This window comes from Furipterus horrens, unplaced genomic scaffold (assembly GCF_987537825.1).
Source record: "Furipterus horrens unplaced genomic scaffold, mFurHor1.1.pri manual_scaffold_9, whole genome shotgun sequence".
In the NCBI taxonomy this organism is placed as follows: Eukaryota; Metazoa; Chordata; class Mammalia; order Chiroptera; family Furipteridae; genus Furipterus; species Furipterus horrens.
This window is the reverse complement of record NW_028327179.1, coordinates 93,398,998-93,419,970: the sequence shown is the minus strand read 5'-3', so window position 1 is coordinate 93,419,970 and position 20,973 is coordinate 93,398,998. Positions and strand designations below refer to the sequence as shown.

The 20,973-nt window shown below is 44.8% G+C and overlaps 1 protein-coding gene across 1 annotated transcript in view; it reads left to right on the top strand.

Annotated features, from left to right (window-relative positions):
• KIAA1549 (KIAA1549 ortholog) overlaps positions 1-20,973 on the top strand; it is a 116,794-nt gene that overhangs the window by 63,837 nt on the left and 31,984 nt on the right. Inside the window, exons 9-12 of the mRNA XM_090286815.1 lie at positions 5,753-5,930; positions 9,375-9,559; positions 17,390-17,586; positions 19,267-19,355. Of these exons, the coding sequence (XP_090142941.1) occupies positions 5,753-5,930; positions 9,375-9,559; positions 17,390-17,586; positions 19,267-19,355 (649 nt within the window). The remainder of the gene's footprint in view (positions 1-5,752; positions 5,931-9,374; positions 9,560-17,389; positions 17,587-19,266; positions 19,356-20,973) is intronic.

Here is a 20,973-nt window from a genome sequence, read left to right as displayed (position 1 = left end):
CTAAATTAGTCTCTTTGCCAGATGCAAACAGAATACAGAGAAATTTGAAAACGAATAAAAGGTTGAGAGTCATTAATATAAAGAGAAAAAATTTTTTATATTATTATGAAACAGTAAAAGTGAAACTGAATTTAAAAAGCTTGTCCTTACTCAGTAACCCTGGCTTCATCGAACGCGAGGTCTGGGTCGAGGTTAATAAATGCATATAAAACAGAAAGCGCCATAAGACGACACAAGGAGGCACTAGATCAGGTAGGAAAGCTCTCTAAGGTGGGAGGATTGGATTTGTGAAAGTTAACCAAGCCACCCCCCTGGTAACAGTGCCATCTTGTGGGTTGCTTGGCAACCATGCCCTGCTTTCTCATCTGCATTGGAGTGGCCAGATGTGAAGATGGAGACAAGACATTATGTACAGGGCACAGGACTCTGGCAACATCATTTGTAAAAGTGAAAGTATTAAAGCAATCTAAATGCCCTGCAATTGGGGAATAGGTACAAAAATTGTTGTGAATCTTTATGTTGGAACATCGTGCGGCCATTATCATGTTTTTGAATTTGGTGAGTGATATGGAAAAAATCTTAACTGAAGAGAAGCTATATAAGAATGTATGTGATATAATCCAAGTATTAATATGAAACTCATGGAAAGATTAATGGGAGGAAATATGCCAAAATAGTTGCAATGGTTTTCTTTGGTTAGTTGAATTTGAGGTGATTTTCATTTTAGTCTCTGTACATTCTTCGTCATGCTTTTCAATGTTTCTCCAATGATCATGTAATTTCTAGAGTGAACATGTGATTTTAATCAGGAAATCACTTAAAAAATGAAATCATTTAAAAAATGAAATAGAACATGTTGCCCAAAATGATGACACCATCATTGTGTGGATTCTAGAGAGCAGTCTGATACAAAGTCATCCAGAAAGGATGCTGGAATTAGATTTCACTGTTATTTTCAGTTTGGCCAAGCTTGTAGAATCTTTAATTAAGGTGGGTGTGGCTGGAAAATGGAACTATGGTTTCTGCAAGAAGAAGCCATTTCTAAAATTTACCAGGACATTTCAGGGGACTACATAGGCATGTAGGAAGAGGGACAGGCGGGTGTAATCTACTTGCTTTTTAGGAGCCCTTTGTTAGTGTTCATTCTAAAGGCTAATAAAAAATCAGTATGGCACAGTTCAGGGGGAGGGAGTAGGTGGGTAGGGAACAGGAGTGGTCAGGGAACTGGCCTAGAGACACCGAACAAAGGGGAGGCCGGAGATGAGCCCACCTCAGGATGGAGAGGTATCAAGAACAGGTTCTCCAGGGGTGAGGGTTTGGACCTGTGTTGTTAGGGCTCTTTATAGATGGTCTGGAAGAAGGCATTCACAGTGAAATCTTGAAATGGTTGCTCTGTCAGAAGTTTCCAGTGTGAAAGGGTCCGGCAGCCGTGTCTGGAGCACAGGGTAGTATTACAGTTCTTTGCATGTAGCTAGAAAAGAGGCAGCTATTTTTCTAATGGCAAGTGTAGGGACCAAAGATTCAAATTGTGTGTGTAAACTAGGGGGTTGGGAGTGATTGTTGATTATTTGCTCAGAACATTATTTGCTGGCATTCTGCTGAAGTCTGCAGGGGCAATAAAACTGTTGCATATTAATAAGAGAAATAGCAACAAAATAAAAGCTATATTTATGTATATCTGTGATGTATCAAATGTACTAAATTCTGAAGTACTGATGTTAAGGACTACCCTGAACACCAGAGAGATAAATTTTGGAACAGATCAAAGTACTATTTGATCCAATGAATTATGAATTTATGAGAATTTTTTTCCAGCTTGATAGAGTTATAATTGGCAGATGACAATGTGAAAGTACGTGATATAAGTATACGAGGTCTGTCCGGAAAAAGTGCAGCCATTGTTAATATGAGAACGGTTTGTGTGACATTGTTGTAACCTGACAGCCAATGAGGGTGGACTGAAATGCACATGCATGAACAATGATGACTTCACTGTACTAGTCAGTGGGGGGCGGTAGATGCCACTGAGTGAGCATGTGCACTGTGTGGCTGTCGCATTCAAAATGACTGAGCATAGAGCAATGTATCCGCATCAGATTTTGTGTTAAGCTTGAACATTCCTCCATGGATCTATTCCGAGGTCTTGAAGGCCTCAGCTATGGTCAGATGGTGATTGGCAGTTTCATTACAACAACGCACCCACTCATGCATTACGTCTTGTGCAGAGTGTTTTGGCCAAACATCAAATCACCCAGGTGACTCAGCCTTGCTACAGCTCAGGTTTGGTGCCCTGTGACTTCTGGCTTTTCCCAAAACTAAAATCACCTTTGAAAGGGAAGAGATTTCAGACTGTTGATGAGATTCAGGAAAATACAACGGGGCAGCTGATGGTGATTGGGAGATCTGTGTGAGGTCCCAAGGTGCCTACTTTGAAGGGGACTGAGGCGTCATTGTCCTATGTACAGTGTTTCTTGTATCTTGTATCTTCTTCAATAAATGTCTCTATTTTTCATATTACATGGCTGGATACCTTCTGGACAGACCTCGTAGATTGTGAAATGGTTACCACAATAAGGTTAGTTAACACACCCATTTCTCACAGTTCCTTTTGTGTGTGCGTGTGGTGAGAACTTTTGAGATCTATTCTCTTAGCATCTTTCAAGAATACAGTATAGTATTATTAACTGTATTCTTCATTCTGTGTATTAGACTCCAGCCTTATAACTGGAAGTTTGTGCCCTTTACCCATTTCCCTCTCACCCAGCTTTGGCAACCATTAATCTACTTTCTGTTTCTATGAGTTGTTTTTTTTTTTAAGATTCCACATATAGGTGAGATCATACAGTATGTGTCTTCCTCTGCTTTATTTCACTTAATAGAATGCCCTTAGAGTCCATTCATGTTGTTACAAACGGCAGGATTTTGCTTTGTTTTTTGTTGGTGAATATCATTCCATTGTGTATATGCACTACGTTTGCTTTATCCATTCACTCATAGATGGACACTTAGGATGTTTCCGCATCTTGGCTCTTGCAAATAAACAATGCTGCAATGAGCATGGGAGTGCAGATCTCTCTCTGAGACAGTGAGTTCGTTTTCTTTGAATACATCCCCAGAAGTGTAATTAATCGTTGGGTCATATGGTAGCTCTATTTTTAACTTTTGAAGGAACCTTCCTACTGTTTTCCATAATGGCTGTTCCGATTTATATTCCCACCAACAGGGCACAAGGATTCCATTTTCTCCACATCCTCTCCAGCACTTCTCTTGTTTTTTGATATTAGTTATTGTCACAGGTATGAGGTGATATCTCACTGTGATTCTGATTCGGATTTTCTTGATGATGAAGATGTTGAGCACCTTCTTTTCATACGCCTGCTGGCATTTGTATGTCTTCTCAGGAAAAATGTGTATATTTTTTTGCTATTGGGATGTATGCGTTCCCCGTGTATTTTGGATAATAAACCCCTATTAGATACATGATTTGCAAATATTTTCTCACATCCCATAGGTTGTCTTTTCATTTTTGTTGATTCTTTTGCTGTGCAGAAACTTTTTAATTCGATGGTAGTTCCACTTATTTTTGCTTTTGTTGCTTGTGCTTTGGGTCTCCTCTCTAAAAAAATCTTTACTAAGACCAAGGTCAAGGAGCTTTTCCCCCTATGCTTTCTTCTGGGAGTTCTATAGTTTTAGATCTTACAGTTAAGTGTTTCCATTTGGAACTAACTTTGTGAGTGGTGTAAAATTGTGGTCCAGTTTTATTCTTTTGTGTGTGATTATCCAGGTTTTCTAGCCATTAACAAAGAGACTGCCTTTTCCCCATTGACTATTCTTGGCTCCTTTGTCGGCAGGGTCTTTTGTGGTTCCATATAAATTTTAGGATTGTTTTTCTATTTCTGTAAAAAAGTCCATGGGAATTTTGGTAGGGATTGCATTGAATCCATAGGTGGCTTTGGATAATATGGACATTTTGACAATATTAATTCTTCCAATCTGTGAACATGGACTATATTTGCATTTATTTGTGTCTTCTTCAGTGATTAATGTCTTACAATTTTTAGTGTACAGATTTTTTACTTCCTTGGTTACCTTTATTCCTAAGTATTTTATTATTTTTGATGCTATGGTGAAGGGCACTGTTTTATTTCTTTCCAGATAGTTCATTGTTAGTTTACAGAAACACAGCTGATTTTATTGTGTTGATTTAATGTCCTGCAAATTTACAAATTCATTTATTAGTTCTAATAGTTTTTTGGTAGAGTCTTTAGGATTTTTTTTATATATAAGACTATGACATCTGTTGTAATGTCTCCTCTGTCATTTACAATTTTTGAGAACTCACTTTTTCTTGGTTAGTGTAGCTAAAGGCTTGTTAATTTTGTTTATCTTTTCAAAGAACTAACATTTTGTTAATCTTTTCTGTTGTCATCCTAGTCTCTATTTCACTTATTTCTGCTCTAATCTTTATTATTTCTTCGTTTCTACTAACTTTGCGCTTAGGTTTTTTTTCATTTTCTAGTTCCTTAAGGTGTCAATGAGATTGTTTATTTGAGATCTTTCTTTTTTCTTGGTGTATGCATTTGTAGCTATGAACTTTCTTCTTATAACCCTTTTTACTGCATCTCACAAGTTTTGGTATACTGTGTTTCCATTTTCATTTGTTTTAAGATTAAACATTTTTCTCTTTTGATTTCTTCTTCAGTGCATTGGTTGTTTTAGGGATGCATTGTTTAATTTCCATGTATTTTTTGAATTTTCTAGCTTCTGTTATTGATTCTAGTTTCACATCATCGTGGTTGGAAAAGGTACTTGATAGAATTTGTATATTCTTGAATACATTGAAACTATTTCTGTAGCCTAACGTATGGCCTATTCTAGAAAATGTTCTGTGTGCACTTAAGAAGACTATGTATTCTGCTATTGGATGGACTATTCTGCATGTGTCTCTTAGGTCTATTTGGTCTCTAGTATTGTTCAAATCTATTTCTTTATAGATTATTTCTCTGAATGATCTATCCATTATTGAGGGTGGGGTAGTCAAGAATTTATGAGATTTATTATGCTAAGTGCACTGGTTTTCCACTGGGGATAATTTTGTATCCCCAGGGTACATTTTACCACTGTCTGGAGACATTCTGCTTGTCACAGCCAGTGAGGGAAGGCATGGCAATTGCTACTGGCATCTAGCAAGTAGAGGGCAGGATGCATCTAAACATCTTACAATGCTCAGTACGGGCCCCACATCTAAGAAAGATCTGGACCAAAATGGCAATAGTATCAAGGCTGAGAAACCCTGCCCCAGACAAACAGGGAGAAAATGCTGATAGATTTGAGAAGGGATTGGATAGAACCATTAATAGTTTCAGATGACCAGGGGTGTTCCCAACCTCTGTGGTGGATGTTATGAGAGCAGCAGCGTCCTCCCATGACATATTGGAGCTTCTTGGTGGCCAGTCTAGGTTCCTGGACTTGGCGACCCTGTGGCTTGTGTATCTTGTGGACCCTCAGTCTCAGAGAAGACTTTGAGCAAGACAAAGCTCATTTGTTGTTCGGCACAGAGGAACTTTCACTGTAACTGTCCCTCTTCCCGTCAAGAGAACATCATCGGGATTCTGGACACTGGAATAACGTAAGGAGCTTATTATGAGCACCGAAGTGAATCCTGAATAACACAGGCAAGGCCGAGTGCCCAGAGAACGGGCATCTGGAAACACGAGCTTCTGAAATGCTCACGGATTGTGTTATCTTTCAGGTGGTGAATGTGTCAAGGCTGGAGGGAGACGACAGTCCCGTGCAGCTCATCTACTTTGTGGAAGATCAAGATGGAGAAAGACTCAGTGCGGTCAAGTCTTCAGATCTGATCAACAAGATAGATATCCAGAGGGCGGCCATTATCCTGGGTTACCGAATCCAGGGCGCTGTGGCCCAGCGTAAGTGCCTGAGGCTTGGCCCCTGAGGCGTCATGGGTGTGGTGCTGGGTCAGCCCCCAGTCTTCCCTTGCACACTGAACTCCCAATTGAAAGCATTCGTGTGTGGGTATAGTAGACGTATGTCTTAAACCCGTATTATTAGGTGACACTTATAGAAGATGGCAGTTGTTAAAATTTATTGGAAAAGACCTTCTTTATTTCAAATGCGTGCGGTTCTAGCCTTCACCGCTGTTTTTCCTACCTGGCAGTTTGTCCTCATAGCATTCTCGTGAGTTATAGTCGCTTCAGTTAACTTTAATATTTTTTCCCTACTCTTGTCCTGTCTTAGGTAAAGTAATGTGTTTTCTCTGTATTTATTCCAAAATCTTATATGTCATATTTTTGAACGTTGGTGGGGACAGTGAGTCACACAGGAAGCTGGGAGGTGCCCTCTGCATTTATTGGCTTCCTTCTGGGTCTTTCAACACAAAGAAGCCCTTGATCCTTACCCTTCCCAATCCTGTTTCTTTTCCACCCGAGCCTCACACCACTCCCCAATTTAGAAAGAGGTGTTTTGGTATTTCTTTATTATTTTTGGAAGATACTAGGCCCCTGTCCCCACTGGCAATGGCTGCCTTCAGTGCCTTTTTTTCCAGCTCACCCATTTGGGGTATTTAAAATTAAGAAAGGGAGAGGCATGGAAGAGTGTACTTCTCAAAATATGCCTTTGTGAATCAGACTGTTATTTTCATGGAACTGTTTTTTCCTTTATGATCCCGAGAGCGAGCAATCCTGGTAAAAGCTCAGTGATACTTGCTCCCAACAGTAAAGGGTAAGTAAATGTTTAGAAGGAAGTCAGCATCAGAGAACATTGAAAAACTCTGTATAGTGAGTGTGTAAGGCAGAAAAAGCAGTTTTACAAAATGACAGCTTGGAAATGATCCTCGGTGGTGAAAGATTCTTTGTGAAATCTATACTTGTCCCTGGAAACTAACCAGGAGGAGGGCTAATGGGCACCTTTCCTCCATTTTATAGAAGATGATGGGAGACTTTAAGCAAATAACCATCCACCGATGGTTGATGTGATTGCGTATCAGTGTGTTCTATTTCAAAGCAGTGAGAAAAAAATAAAGTACATACATTTTTTTCATATGTGACATTCCTGGTGTTGGAGAGGTGCCCCACTCCAGCTAAGCACTTCACCTTTTAAAAAGGTGAATCGCCATAGGGTATGGACACCTTTCAAGCCCATTCCATCTCTTCTTTGCATCTCTCTTTCCTCTGTTTTGGGCTAAAACCACAGGGGTGCCAGCCCTGGGATGGGAAGCCCCAGTCCACACGAGGACCAGCCCGAGGCAGCTGTGGGTCCTGGTGTCAGGGCCTCATTTCAATCAATCTGTGCCTCTCACAGGGTTTTTCTAGGTTAGAATTAAGAAGAGCATCCAGGCCCTGGCTGCTGTGGCTCAGCGGATTGAGCATCAGCCTGCGAACCAAGTGTCGCTGGTTCGATTCCCAGTCAGGGCACATGACTAGGTTGCACGTCAGGTCCCCAGTTGGGGGCGCGAGTGAGAGGCAACCACACAGTGATGTTTCTCTCCCTCTCTTTCTCCTTTCCCCTGTCTCTAAAAATAAAATAAACAAACAAATAAATTATTAAAAAAAAAAAGAGCATCCAGTTGTTCCAGCCCCTCAATGTGATTCTGTCCCTCTTTCTATATTGTTAGCTGTTTTCATGCAAAATAGGCTATATTTAGGCCAGATTAAAAAATCCAAATTTTTATCTCTGTCCCCTTTTCTGTTTCCTGCATAGTCTCTGCTCTGGGATTCATGCGTCTTTCACGGCGCATGTGCTGTAGATTGCTAGCTGCCCTCCCATGTCCCTCTCCGGGGCCTCAGCCCAAACTCAGAGTGGCATCTAGAATCGTTTCCGTTGTTACATCTTGGAGCAGAAGCATTTTAGTCCCGTAGCACATGTTAACCTTTAGAGGGAGCAGAAGGAGCGTAAAGTGTCGTCCCTGCCCCTGAAGCCTGAGATGTGTTTGAAAAGGCAAGACTCGGAGCCATGACCATATTCCTGAGCAAAGCCGTCTAGCACATCAACACGGTGCATTTGTGTAATAAGATGCATCTTAAGAGAAATAGTACGGTACTATCTGCAAGACAAAGACAGAACAAAAGGCAAAGGAGAAGCTAGTGTCAGGGAGAGGTTGCTATGAATCTGCCCTAGCAGGCAGAGGGAGCAGGCAGAGGGGGGCGGGCATGCTGGTTTCTGGGGCCTGGTGGCTGGAACCTGAGCTCTGAAGAGAGCCTAGTCCTCGGAGAGGATGAATACAGAGTAGAGGGGGCGAGGGCCCAGTCCTGGGAGGCGGGATTAGGGCAAGGAGCTGGTGAAGGAAATTAAGGACAGAGTAGTTGAACCATAATCATTCAAGGCCGTGGAAGGTGAGGGGGTAGGGAGGGGGCGGCTACCGGGTGGGAAGTGGCAGATTCAGAGTAAGTTTGATTGAATGTGGTTTTATTTTACTTTGTTATTATTTTTTTAAACACGCTCTGGCCAGTTTTACTAAAGAACAGTTTTGCATGATTTACCTCTCACCCGTCTGTGTCGGCACACTTCTGATGATCCCAGGGTCACCTGGATCAAGGACAGCCAGCATGCACACTCTGTAGTATGTTCCACACGCTGTGCCTGGGTCAGTGTCATTGCCACCGCGGTGGTGGACCCCGGTCTTGGCCAGCGTGACATGACACTTTACTCCATATGTCCTCAGGGTGGGACAGTGGTCGGCGAGGATGACCCTTGGCCTCGTCTGGTCATTTCGGGGTCTGCTGGTGCCCCACCCAGCACGTGCTTTCCACATTTCATAACAAGCTGACGCCAGAGTTTATCAATTCCAGTGACTTTGTCGCCTTCTTTGTGGCCACCGTCTTCCAGCCTTAGGTGCAGGGCAGCCCCCAACCAAGGGCAGCCGCCAAGGCCGGCCGGGGAGCGAGAAAGGAAGTGATTTAATGTGGTTTTAAATTCAACAGCTGGCACCTCGAGTAAAGCCATTTCGGTTACAGGCCGTGTTTCACGGGTTTAGGGAGAGACCACTTGAGGACATTAAGGCAGTGCTCGGAGACTATGTTTAGGATTTCTAATGGTTGCATGGAAGCATTTCTGCAGCGAGAATTGAGGGTGAGCTCATAAACTGAAAGTCAGGAGCCCTGGAGTTAGCCTGGTTGTGCCATTGATTTAGCCACATTCCTTTAGACACATCATATATGTCACCGTGATCCCTAATGTATTCTCTGTGTAACTACCTGTGCCATGTGTGTTTCCTGTCATGAGATCATAGCCTCTAACCAGTTGTCTTGATCGGAAGTGGCAGGATTTTCCGAGTTTGTTATATAAGAAGGCACATTCACTGCCCAGGGGGGCTGTCTGGGAAAGGAGCGACTCAGACCGTTCTTCCTTGCCCACAGCCGTGGACAGGGTGATGAGGCCGTTGCCGGAGTCCCGGAGCAGCAACCTCTGGGTCGTCGTTGGCGTGGTCATTCCCGTGCTGGTGGTGATGGTGATCGTGGTCATCCTCTACTGGAAACTCTGCCGCACAGACAAGCTGGACTTTCAGCCCGACACCGTGGCCAACATTCAGCAGCGTCAGAAGGTGAGGGGCCAATTCCTGGTGTTCATAGACCCGTCTCACAGGCAGCGATGGGGGAGCTTGGGCTCTGGGTACAGAAAGAGAGGTCTTGGGGAAATCTTCTGGCTTTAACAGTGGCGCCCCTGTACCATCATTTTTGCTTACGGAGATCCCAGTTCTTCTGTAGTATTGACTGTATGCCAAGAAGATGAAGCTGTATAAAGGCCGAGCCATGCCTTTGAGAAACTTTGAGTTCACTGTGATGTTGTTTTTGAGCCCATCCGTTAGAAGATCGCGTCTATTCTGGGTATGAATTCCGATCTCTTTTAACCCTGGGTGTCTTCAGAGAACAGGAGCCAAGGGAGGTTTTCTCAGATCTGTCTGTCGCTTTCTTTCAAACACAGCTTCTTTGGGTGGCTCCTTTATTTTCCATCCGCCTCTTGCAAGCAAGCCCATGTATCTTCTCCACCTTGACCAAGACCACTTAATCATTAAGGAATGGTAATATGTGCCATAGGCATTTCAACCTAAATATATGAATAGGTATTTAGTTGCCAATCTTTCAATATACCTCATGTTTTTTTTTTGTTTTTTGCTTTTGTTTTTTTGAATGTCTACTGAGAATAATTTCCTGTGGTCTTTCTTATAGTAAATAACCATAATGCACCAGTGCAGTTTCCGATTTGGGTTTCTTTAGAGAAGAGCAAAGCAATGTGAGTGCAAAGTTCTCTAGATTTTTAAATGTTTCCCACACCTGCCTTATTCCGCAGTATTTTTAAAAAAGATATAATTTATTTATTCTTAGGGAGAGGGACAGGGAGGGAGAAAAAGAGGGGGAGAAACATTAGTTGGCTGCCTCTCACATGGGGACTGAACCATAACCCAGGCATGTACCCTGAATGGGAATCGAACTGGTGACCTTTCCCTTCATGGGATGATTCCCAACCAGCTGGGCCACACCGGTCAGGGCTATGCTGAAGTCTTTTTACGTTAACTCCCCTGCTCCTAATTTGATAGCAGTGTTTTAACAGCTTGTCCATGTCTTTCTAAAGTATTCAATTTAGTTTTTCTAGTGATAGCAATTTTCTTCTCATGTGTTTCAACAGTTTCTATAATAGTTAATTGTCACATACGAGTGTTAGAGCAAGGATATTGATCCTTGGTCAGTATCTAATTTAGCTGGTGTGAGCAAAAACATTCCAAGCACTAGAGGACTCACTACCCGTCGGCACTGAGCATCACGTGAGATCAGCTGTTACTAAGGGAGTGGGAAGTGGTCATGAGCCGACTATATTTATTAACATGTACCCTCTAGGAGTCTCCCACATTTAGAGGACCTGTTCAACTCTAAAACAAAGAAGAAATAAAGAATTGTCTCATTTACCTTTGAATTTTATTCTGATTGGGTATAAATAATCCTGTGCATTATCAACCTAGACCTGCCGAATGAAAACATAAGTATTGTTTTCAAATTTACTTTTGTAAAAGTAAATGAAGAATTTTCTTTTTCTTATTAATTAAATAAAATTGCAAACTCTTGATTAACTTCACTTATGTTGGATTCAATTATCAAGTATATTGGAAGCATCTTATTTTATTTATTTAATCCTCATCGGAGGACATGCTTATTGACTTGAGAGAGAGAGGAGGGGTGAGGAGAGAGAGAAACATCAGTGTGAGGCAGAAACATTGGTTGCCTCTTGCATACTCCCCGGCTGGGGATCAAACCCGCAACCTTTTGGTGCACAGGACAATGCTCCAACCCTCTGAGCCACCCGACCAGGGCTATTGGAAGCATTTTCTACATTAATATTCTGTTTGTTACATGTATTCATTTATTATTTACATAGTCCGCCAATGTTGTTTTACTGTTAGACTAATGAATGGCACAGAAAAAAAAGAAACCCTGGAAAAAAGTAGTACTTGATATACTAAATGATTCAGTGTGTGAATTTCATTGTAACAAGACCAACAATAGATTGGGAGATGATTTTGTGCAGGGGCAAGGGTACAGTTTCAGAGAGATTTAACAGTATACACAGTGATGTATTTAAGTCTTTTCATGTTTCTTAGTTTCTAATGTAAACACTCACTGCGGAAAGCGGTCCATTATCTTTTACTTCGGGAAGCTGTCAGAGGACAGCACCTCTGGAATACAGAACAGGATAGAGCCCAGGCTTTCTCTTCCTCCCACTTTTGCTTCCTAAATATTGTCACATCCCAGATGTGGCTCTGCATGGGACGGGTAGGGTTTCAAATCCAGTCTCTAGCCTCTGGAGGTGCTCAGAGGCTTTTACGGCACATTTCCCGGGAAGGCCTTCTGTCTGGAGGGCAAAACCCCGCAACGTTTCAGAAGCATTTTGCTGGCATTGGAACCCACCATATGGATCTTGTCATGTGTTTGCAACAGGGAAATGATGATCTCCACCGCGCTGAAAAACAGATTTCTCTACTTCATAAGCGCTTCTTCTAAGATTATCTGGCAGTAGCCAAAGGGTTCTCGCCTATTCCTGGGGCAGTTGGAAAGGATGCTTTCTTCCCAGTGACTAGAAGAGGTCCTCTTCTTCCTCGGATGCCTTTCTCTTCTCCCCGCCCCCAATGCTGCCTCCCTGCTACTCTCTGAAATCTTGTAGCAAATCCCAGAGCACTGAACATCTGGAAACAATAAATCTGCTGACCAAAAATCCACACCCCCTTCCCCCTGTAGCGAGAAGGAAACCTTCAGATTGTCTGGGACTAGATTAGTTTTGAAATATGATAAGAGGGAGAGGCCTTTCTGTCTTATTTTGAAGCAGGGTCCTTTTTTATTTCTAATAATAAAGAAGAAAAACCCTACCCTGTGTCTTTCTTTTTATCTGAATTCTCTTTAATCCATAGCCCAGGGTCAGCACTTGTCACTGTTCCCAAAAATACTCCAGCTTGGACCCGCCTCACCCCATTGAGGTTCTATTTAAAGTTGTGTATGGCATTGGCTACCTGCTGCCGGTCCCATGGGAACGCGTTGCTTCTGTTGGGGACAGTCCACACCCTGTCGTTGGCGCAGGACTGGAGTTCCTGGCCGACGGGCATTGTGGGCAGCCAGATGGAGCGGCCTTAGATACGGTTCATTCACCAGACACTGAGCATGTGCTCAGAGCCAAGCAGGGCCAGGCTGGGTAACGGAAACAGAAATGCAATCCTGCCCTCGAGGGCTTTGGTTCGGGAGAAGAACAAACCCTCTAAAGGCTGACACACAGCGTCGGTCTGTCTAGGGTGCTGCGGGAGGGTGGGGATGGGGCTGCCACCCCAGTCTCAGTGATGGGCTGCTTCTGCTTTCCGAGAGGAGGTCAGGCAGGGCTGACACGCAGACGCTGAGACGGAGCCAGATGAAGTGGCCCAGGGGCAGGAAGGGCAGGGATCTGAGAAGGATGGAACAGAGGTTGTCTAGAAGGGCACAGCCAAAGCGGAAAGTGGTCCATGATCCGTTACAGGGGTGGGCAAGAGCCACACCCAAGGGGTCTGTAGGGCATGTGAGGGATTGGAAGTAATGCCGTAGGCAGTGGGGACTCACCGAAGGGTTTTCGGGAGGGACAGTAGCTGGAGCATATGTCTCTTCGGGACCGTCACTTTGGGGACAGTGTGGAGAGTGGAGAAGCTCCATAGGTGTTTCTTCCATCTCAGCCAAGTTCAGCTTGTCCCCTGTAGCAGCCTCATGTGTAGGTGGTTCCAGTCACCTGCAGTCAGAGGACTGTGACTTGCTGTGGCTTGGGGGTGGGAGGATCTTAGAGTACTGCTCTCCCCGACCCAAGACCTCAGGATGGCTGGGGCCCCACGCTGGGCTGTGGCAGACAGACAAGACAGACAGACACACACACACACACACACACAGACACACACACACGGCAGTAACTCCTCCTTGTCCTCACCGCTCAATGGAAACGTCATGGTGGTCGTATGAGTTTCCGCAGATCACACCCATCAAACGTGCGTGCTTAAACAGTGTCGTTCTCTTCACGACTGCAAATTTTCACGTTTGAGCTGCTGGGATTTGCTCTGTGGTTTCTTTTTTCATTTTAGTCCTCCTTCCCAGGGGTTCAGGCTGACCGAGAGTACTGGTCACATCCCTTTGTCTTGTTCCATCTGGGTCATATTATATTTATGGCTCACGTGTGTTAAAATTCATCGGGCGTCTCTCCTGTTACTTGTCTGCCCTGCTTCAGCAGGGCCTCCCTGACTTGTCGGTGACATATTCCGGTAGGGTACTAACCCTGAGGCCTGTCCCCTTTGTGATATATTAAAGAAAGAAGGAACAAAAGAGCCATCCTTCCTCAGAAGTAACTGGGCCTTAACATAAGCATTAAGGCACTAATTAATCACTACTCTTCTCTTATAAAATACTGACTAGTTTATGCTGCATGTGAAAGCTGGAGACACAATACAGTCAGACTTAACTCTAGATTTAAAAAAAGAAGAAATGGAAAACTAGAAAAAGTATACTAGAAAGTAGGGATGAAACAAAAGTAGCTCATTCCATAAGTGGCGGGGGAGGAGGGGAGCAATGATCCCTCTAATTTTTTCCTTCTGTGTATAAATGGGTTTTGTTTTGTGCATAAGCACAGATTAGTTGCCAAATGTCTATTGTTGTAGAAGGTGGTGGGTGAATCACCCGGTCTGTTAGAAGTGTAAGGATCCAATGGGTATATTTAGAGATGTTAGTTGGAATCATCAATAAGCCAACAGGACTTCAGGGCTATCATGGATGTCTAGGCCATTTATGACATAGATTCCTTTCGTGGTTCCCCACAACATCCAGTATGTTTGATGCTTCAGTTGACCTTTTGGAAATTCATTCTACCATCAACTATTAACTGAGGGTCTGCCATGTATTACATCCTGTTGCTGAATTACAGGCTGTTGTATCTGAATTTATATCTAGAGCTTCACCTGTTGCCTGAGAACTCTTAGCTGACTGTCTGTTAATGATGTTTATCAACCAAGAGCAGTACTAATGCTGTTAGTCTCACGTGTAAGGTCCATCGGCGCTGGTGAAGCATTTTGACATGTACGTGTGTTTGTTCTGTGAGCCCTGACGTTTGTCAGCGAAGGCCTGTAGCTCCTGGACTTGGGCACACAGACTACTCCATGGAGACAGTGTGGTTTTTATTTTGACCGTATTCACTTTGGAGACCTTGGCTTGGAGGGGGCACTTACTTTCTTCTTGGGAAATACACCCAATAGGATTTTACCAGGGTGGATACAAGGATGTTGATGGTGATGATTGCATGACCAATTACAACTGTCATTCTTTCACTTAGAGGAACCTTGGTTAGGGGGCTAAAATGAGGTGCCGCTGGGGTGAAGGAGGGTGTGTCTTTCTCCTGGGAAAGGAGGCTGGAGAGCGGCCAGCGTGGCGCCTGGGCCACTGTCACACTCTCGGGAGAACCCTGTTTCGGGGAGAACATAGGCAGAGGCTCCCCATCTGGCACTGGGTTCCCCTAAGAGGGCTACATGCCCCTAGGAAAGTGTGCACCCCCTGGGATTTGGGGAGCCCAGTTGGAGGTCGCTGTGCTAATCCGCTCTTGTGGATGAGGAAATAAATTTATCCTGGGTGGCAGGGGGTGAATTGGGGGAGATCCATGGAGCAGCAGGTTTGGCTTTATTGTTTTCAAAACAACATTCCTGCCTGTGTGGTGGAGTAGCCTGCTCTGGAAACACGATATCATTAATTTAGGAAATACAGGCAGGCCAGGCTCCGTCTTTGTTTCCAGGCAACAGCTTTGTAAACTGTTGTTACAGTGAGTTTTGTCTCCCTCTGCTGGCGGAAGAGATGATTGCAGACGCCTCTCGACCCATTGATCCTCGATTTTCAGTTGGCGGTCACACATCTAAGCCCTCCGTGGCGTCACTCCTCTGTGCGTTAAGTTGGTACAAATGTGACAACACCTGTCGCTTCTACACGGTCTCTTGTCTGACAGAGCTCCTCAGGTGGGCGTGCCCTGTGTGTGTCAACTGCTAGGAGAATGCGTCGGTGCGGGACCCAGCCTGGCGAGGAGGGCTCAGGTTCGCACCGGGGTCCCCGCGGCGCCTGGCAACACGCGCGTTACTTTTCTCGGCTCTGCGCGCTCGGCTGAAGGAGACTGTTAACACCCACCCCTGACCCCTGGCACCTTAAGTGTCATTGAAAGTGATGTCCCACCTTGACTGTCCATATAGCCATATACTTTGAACCCCCTCCCCCCCTTTTTTTTTGGTCTCAGCACAGGCCTGGACTCAGTGCCGGCAAGCTCATGGGGACTTCCTTGTGGGTTTGGTGTTGGTACCTCGTGTCCCCACGTAGGACCCCCGGATCTCCAAGTGCGACAGGTGGACATTTTCCAAGACCCCTTGTTTCTTCATCAGTGTGCCCTGATTACTTCTGTTGGCCCTCCTTTCTAGAAATTCTTTATTCCCTTCCCTTCTATGACATAGAATGATCCAAAATCTTCTTTTTTACTTTTTTGAAGTCGGCTTTTATCTTTTTCCCTGGCTTCCTTTTTTCCCTCTGAGCCCCAAACTATTAGATGTCCTCTGATATTTTATTCATAGACTATTTTCATCTTTAAAAATGTCAGCTTCCCTACATGCCACCTTCTCTACAGATGCTCTCAAAGTCAGCTCTCCAGCCTGAAAGTCCCCCACGCTCTTGTCCTCTGACTCCAGCTACACAGAGCTGCTTTCCTTGGGAGCGTTTATGCCATTTCAACCCAAGCACGTTTAAGGCAAAACCCATCTTTCTATTTCCTCCAGTCACTGCTTCTTCATGACTCACCTGTTTCCCTCAATGTCATCCACCGCTCAGTTTACCCTGCTGATGACTTCCACTCATCCCTGTTCTTTTTCTCCCTGGCCTCACGTGTCTGTTTGATGTCTGGGCCCTCCTGTGGGGTCTCGAGCACTGTTCATTCTTCCCCATTTTCGTTGATAAGATTTTGGGCTCCTGCTTTTGTTACTCCATGCAGGTGGTCTTGTTAGGGCCCTCTTCCTGCTCCCTTTGTGTCCTGTCTACTTGGATTTCAGAAATTGCCTCTAGAAATATTTAGTAGGCTGCCCTGGCTGGTGTGGCTCAGTGGCCTGAGTGCCGGTCTGCAAACCAAAGAGTCGCAGGTTCAATTCCCAGTCAGGGCACATGCATGGGTCGCAGGCCAGGTCCCCAGTTGGGGGTGTGCGAGAGGCAACCACACATTGATTCTCTCCCTCTCTTGCTCTCTCCCTTCCCCTCTAAATAAATAAATGGATAAATAACTAAATAAATAAATAAAATCTTAAAAGAATATTTACTTGGCTTCTGCTCTAGAACTGGCATTTGGAGTCATCTACCTACAGGCTGGCTTTTTCTCACTCCCTGTATTCTGACCCTTCTAGAGCAGCTGATGAGCTCTGTTCCCAGCCCCACATGCTGTCCGGTCCCTGGCGATCTAGGAGACACTCTGTGTCACCACCTCAAATTTCTAAGTTCTGTCTGCCCTTTGAGCCCTGGCACAAGTCCCCGTTTCTCTGTGCAGAATATTGTGCCTGTGTCACTCTGGAATTGCACAGCACGTGGCCATGCCACCGTGACAGCATGTCCAGCACTGTCTTGTGACATCTTTTGTATTAGGGTCCAGCTGTGTAATCCTTGTGCTCTTTACTTTTTGGCAAGTATGCCTGTTTTCTGCAGACTCGAGGTATGAACGGCACTTTGCACACACTTGGTGCTTTAGAGGCGCTTGTGGGATCGGGTTGGTGGGATCACAGGCGCAACCTTGAGTCAGAAGTTGGCACTCACAGTCTCTCCAGCTCCCACAGCCTCTTCCGCGGTTGTCGGGATTCAGGGGGACTGTCTCGCCTCTGTTTTAGTTGCAGATCCCCAGTGTGAAGGGCTTCGATTTTGCCAAGCAGCACCTGGGTCAGCACAATAAAGACGACATACTGATTATTCATGAGCCGGCTCCGCTGCCAGGACCCGTGAAGGACCACACCACGCCCTCCGAAAATGGAGATGTCCCGAGCCCCAAGGCCAAGGTCCCTTCCAGGACTGTCCGTCACCGAGGAAGGTTCGTGTTGGGCTTTCTGCATTGCGCCCTGCCACAGGGCATGTTTCTGGGTTCAGTTTGTCAGTTTGTAGCATCAGAAGGGCTGATGGTGTGTATTGCCTGAGTCTGCAGCCCTGGGGACTGACCACGGCTTGTCCAAAGTCAGGAAACCTGAGGGCTCTTGCACCACTCGAATGGACCACCAGAGGAAGCCTTTAAGATTATGAAGCACTGTCTGTCATGGTTTGCCAGTCCTCTGTGACTTGATTAGGGCTTGGCCAACTCAAGGGTAATATTCTGGGGTGAGCATGCTCGGTCTTCTGGAGATGGTATCAGAAATAATGTCTAAAAGGTGCAAAGCACATGACCCACACTCAGTATTGGCTTTGTCCGGGTCCATCCTGCCTGCGGTTGGCTATGACTTTATTGTTTGGTCTGCAGGTGACCTTTATCACATATTTCTGTCTTTGCTTGATTTTTCTCCGGCTGCCCATGTTGTCACCATTGGTAGCAAGTTTGCGTGGACTCTTCACCATCTCCTCCCTGCCCAGCTCAACTCATTTCCATTCCCAGTTCATTTTCATTCCTCCTCTCAGAGTAAAGCACGCGGAGACCTGCTTCTTCTCCCCCATCACGCTCTGATCCCGGGAGAAGGCTACAGCTCCGTTAAAGGCCAGGTTCCGAATAGGGCTTTTTAAAAGTTGACTTTGGATAATTGCTTTGACTATTAAAGCCACAAATTACCAGCCTTCCTTTGAGCTTTGATATTCTCAATCCTGACTTTCTACTAAAAGGGAGAAAAGTCTGTGATCATACCAATATTTGAAGCGATGTTATAATTTCTGACATCAGAAAACCTACCCTGGGGTTCTGGCCTAGTTTTAAGAATTTAATGGATGTTAGAACATGATCCTTATAAAAGAAATTGCATTATGGAGAGAGATGTTATTTGCTTAATTATCCTGCAGGCTAAGCATATATCAAATCATTAGGATTATTTAATATGCTAGTACAACTCCCTTGTGGTCTTGCCCTGGACATTTAAGTTACGACATTTCAGTGGCCTGCGTGGTTACTATAACATTCGAGCATCCCTCACGGGCACCGGAGTGTGCTGGCATTTTACACTGCTGTTCAGGCCAGCAGAAAACACAGAGAGAAGGGGTGCTAACTGCTTAGGGGTTTTTACTAGCCTGGTGCCCCCTGGCTTCCACGATACCCTAGCTCTCTAGATATGCAATCAAATCTCAGTGGTGATCTTGGCCTTTGTGCTGGCTTCTTCCAAAGACCTGGAGCTGCGGGAGGTGACTAGAATGCCCCTGGCTTCCTAGGGATCCTGGAGACCTGGGAAACGCTGAGCCAGGTCCGAGCTCCAGGCCTTCTGAGCCAACCCAGGCCAGAGCCAGACGCCAGGCCGGGGCCCTGGGGCCTTGGGGCCTCCCGCCTAATCTGTCTCCTGGTGTCCTAGCATTGGCTGAAACACAGCCTGCTGAGCTCCTTCCTAAGCTGCTACCCTGTCTTCCGGAGGTCACCAAGTGCTCTGGACATCCTTGAAGGTGCCGTATCATGAAATCATTTTGGGGATTGTCTTAATTTCTCCTAGCTGTGCCTGGAAGCCTGACTTCCACAGCCGGGTGAACGTGACCTTTCCCACCCTCTTCTTTGTTTTCCCTAATGCTTATGTTTCTCTCGTGTCTGCAGAGTGTCACCCTCGGACGCCGACTCAACTGTGAGCGAGGAGTCTGGTGAGAGGGAAGCAGGAGATAAGGCGCCAGGCGCAGTGAATGACGGCAAGTCCCCCAGAGCCCTGCTGAGCGGGCTGTGACTCCCCTTGCTCCCCACAGTCAACGTAGTTGTTATGACGTTCTAGTAGGCGAGGCTTTTAGAGTCTTTAAATGCTGAACTTAAAATCTATGCCATGGAATATTTGTTATCTGTATGGTGAATGTTGTAACATCGATGGTCACTCTCTAGCATGGTGCTGGTGTCTGGATTGAGGTGAGACGGGGGAGGGGGCTAGGGGGAGGGGTGTGCTGGGGGTTAGGGATTGATGGAGGTGGGCTTTGAGGCTCACAGCCACGCTCCATTCTAGTTTTGAATTCTAACAATTTTCCTTCCTAAGGGACAAGGAAGACTTGAACTAAAACCAGAGTCTCAAAAACTGCCTCCAGGATTCGGTGACCTTCTTAGCATCCATTTCAAGGATTTCACACCTCTCAGAAAGCTGTGTGTATGTCATAGGTCCAAGTCTGTTCTGTTTGGTCATAGATCTTTCTTCTAGGGGACAGCTCAGTGTGAGCCAATGCTTTAGCACCCTGGTATCTGTAGTCAGTTGCTGTAGCTTCTTGGGCCAGGTCCGTAGTGAACTTCCCTCCCATGCTAAATGGCAGCACCATGACCCTTGTGCCCTGAAAAAAAATGAAGCCCACAGGTCTTGCTAGACTTGGGGACATTTTCTGGCATGATGACAGATAGCTGGGTTTTCGCTTAATTGATTCTGTTAAACAAAAGTGCTGGCATAGCTCATGTCTTTGCATTATTGATGTTTCAGTAATGCAAAGAAAATTGCAGTGCCCGGGGATATTATTTTTAATAGCAATGTTTATACTTACATATTCCATCACTGATTTCTCTGTGTGAAAATGTGGTACAGAGTGAACCATATTGTGTAAATGAGCAGATTCTGCACAGAAGCCAGAGGGCCTCCTCTGTCTCTGTCATGCTTGTGACCTTGGCCTTCAGGCACCTGTGGGACTAACCTAGCTGAGTCCTGAGAGCCCTTCCAGTTCCTTTCAGGTGTTTCATTTTGATATTAAAAAAAAAACAACAGACCCTCTTAGGGTAAAGGGAAGAGTTTTTTTTTTCCCTTTGGATCCCATTTCATAAAATCTTAAAAATTACTTAGCACCATGGTAACAGGTGCGCTGTTTCAGGTAGATAGGATTAACATCTAAGTTTGATCCTGGGGAAGAGGTATTTGAAAAAAAGAGTCAGCTCTAGAGTTTCTTGATTTCTTTGTTTACCTGAGAAAATCTTGCTTTTAGTTCCCACATTTAACACCTTACTGATAGGATTACAAGTATATTCTACCTGGCGAACATACATCAAGTATCACTGTCAACATGTATGAAAAATCCCAGTAGTAAGCATGTTAGCTTTGGGACTGAGAGGTGACAATGAAAGGAGACAGGTGGATTAGCTGGTCTTGTTAGTATTAGAAGCTCAGATGTCACTATGACGGTTTGAAGAAACACAAGAATCCATATATTATTTTCATGTTTTAGCAAGATGGTTTTCTCACTGTAAATATCAATTCACTGTTTTAAAAAAAAACACCTCGCCTGAGGATATGTTTATTGATCTTTAGAGAGAAGAAGAAGAAGAAGAAGAGAGACAGAGAAAGAGAGA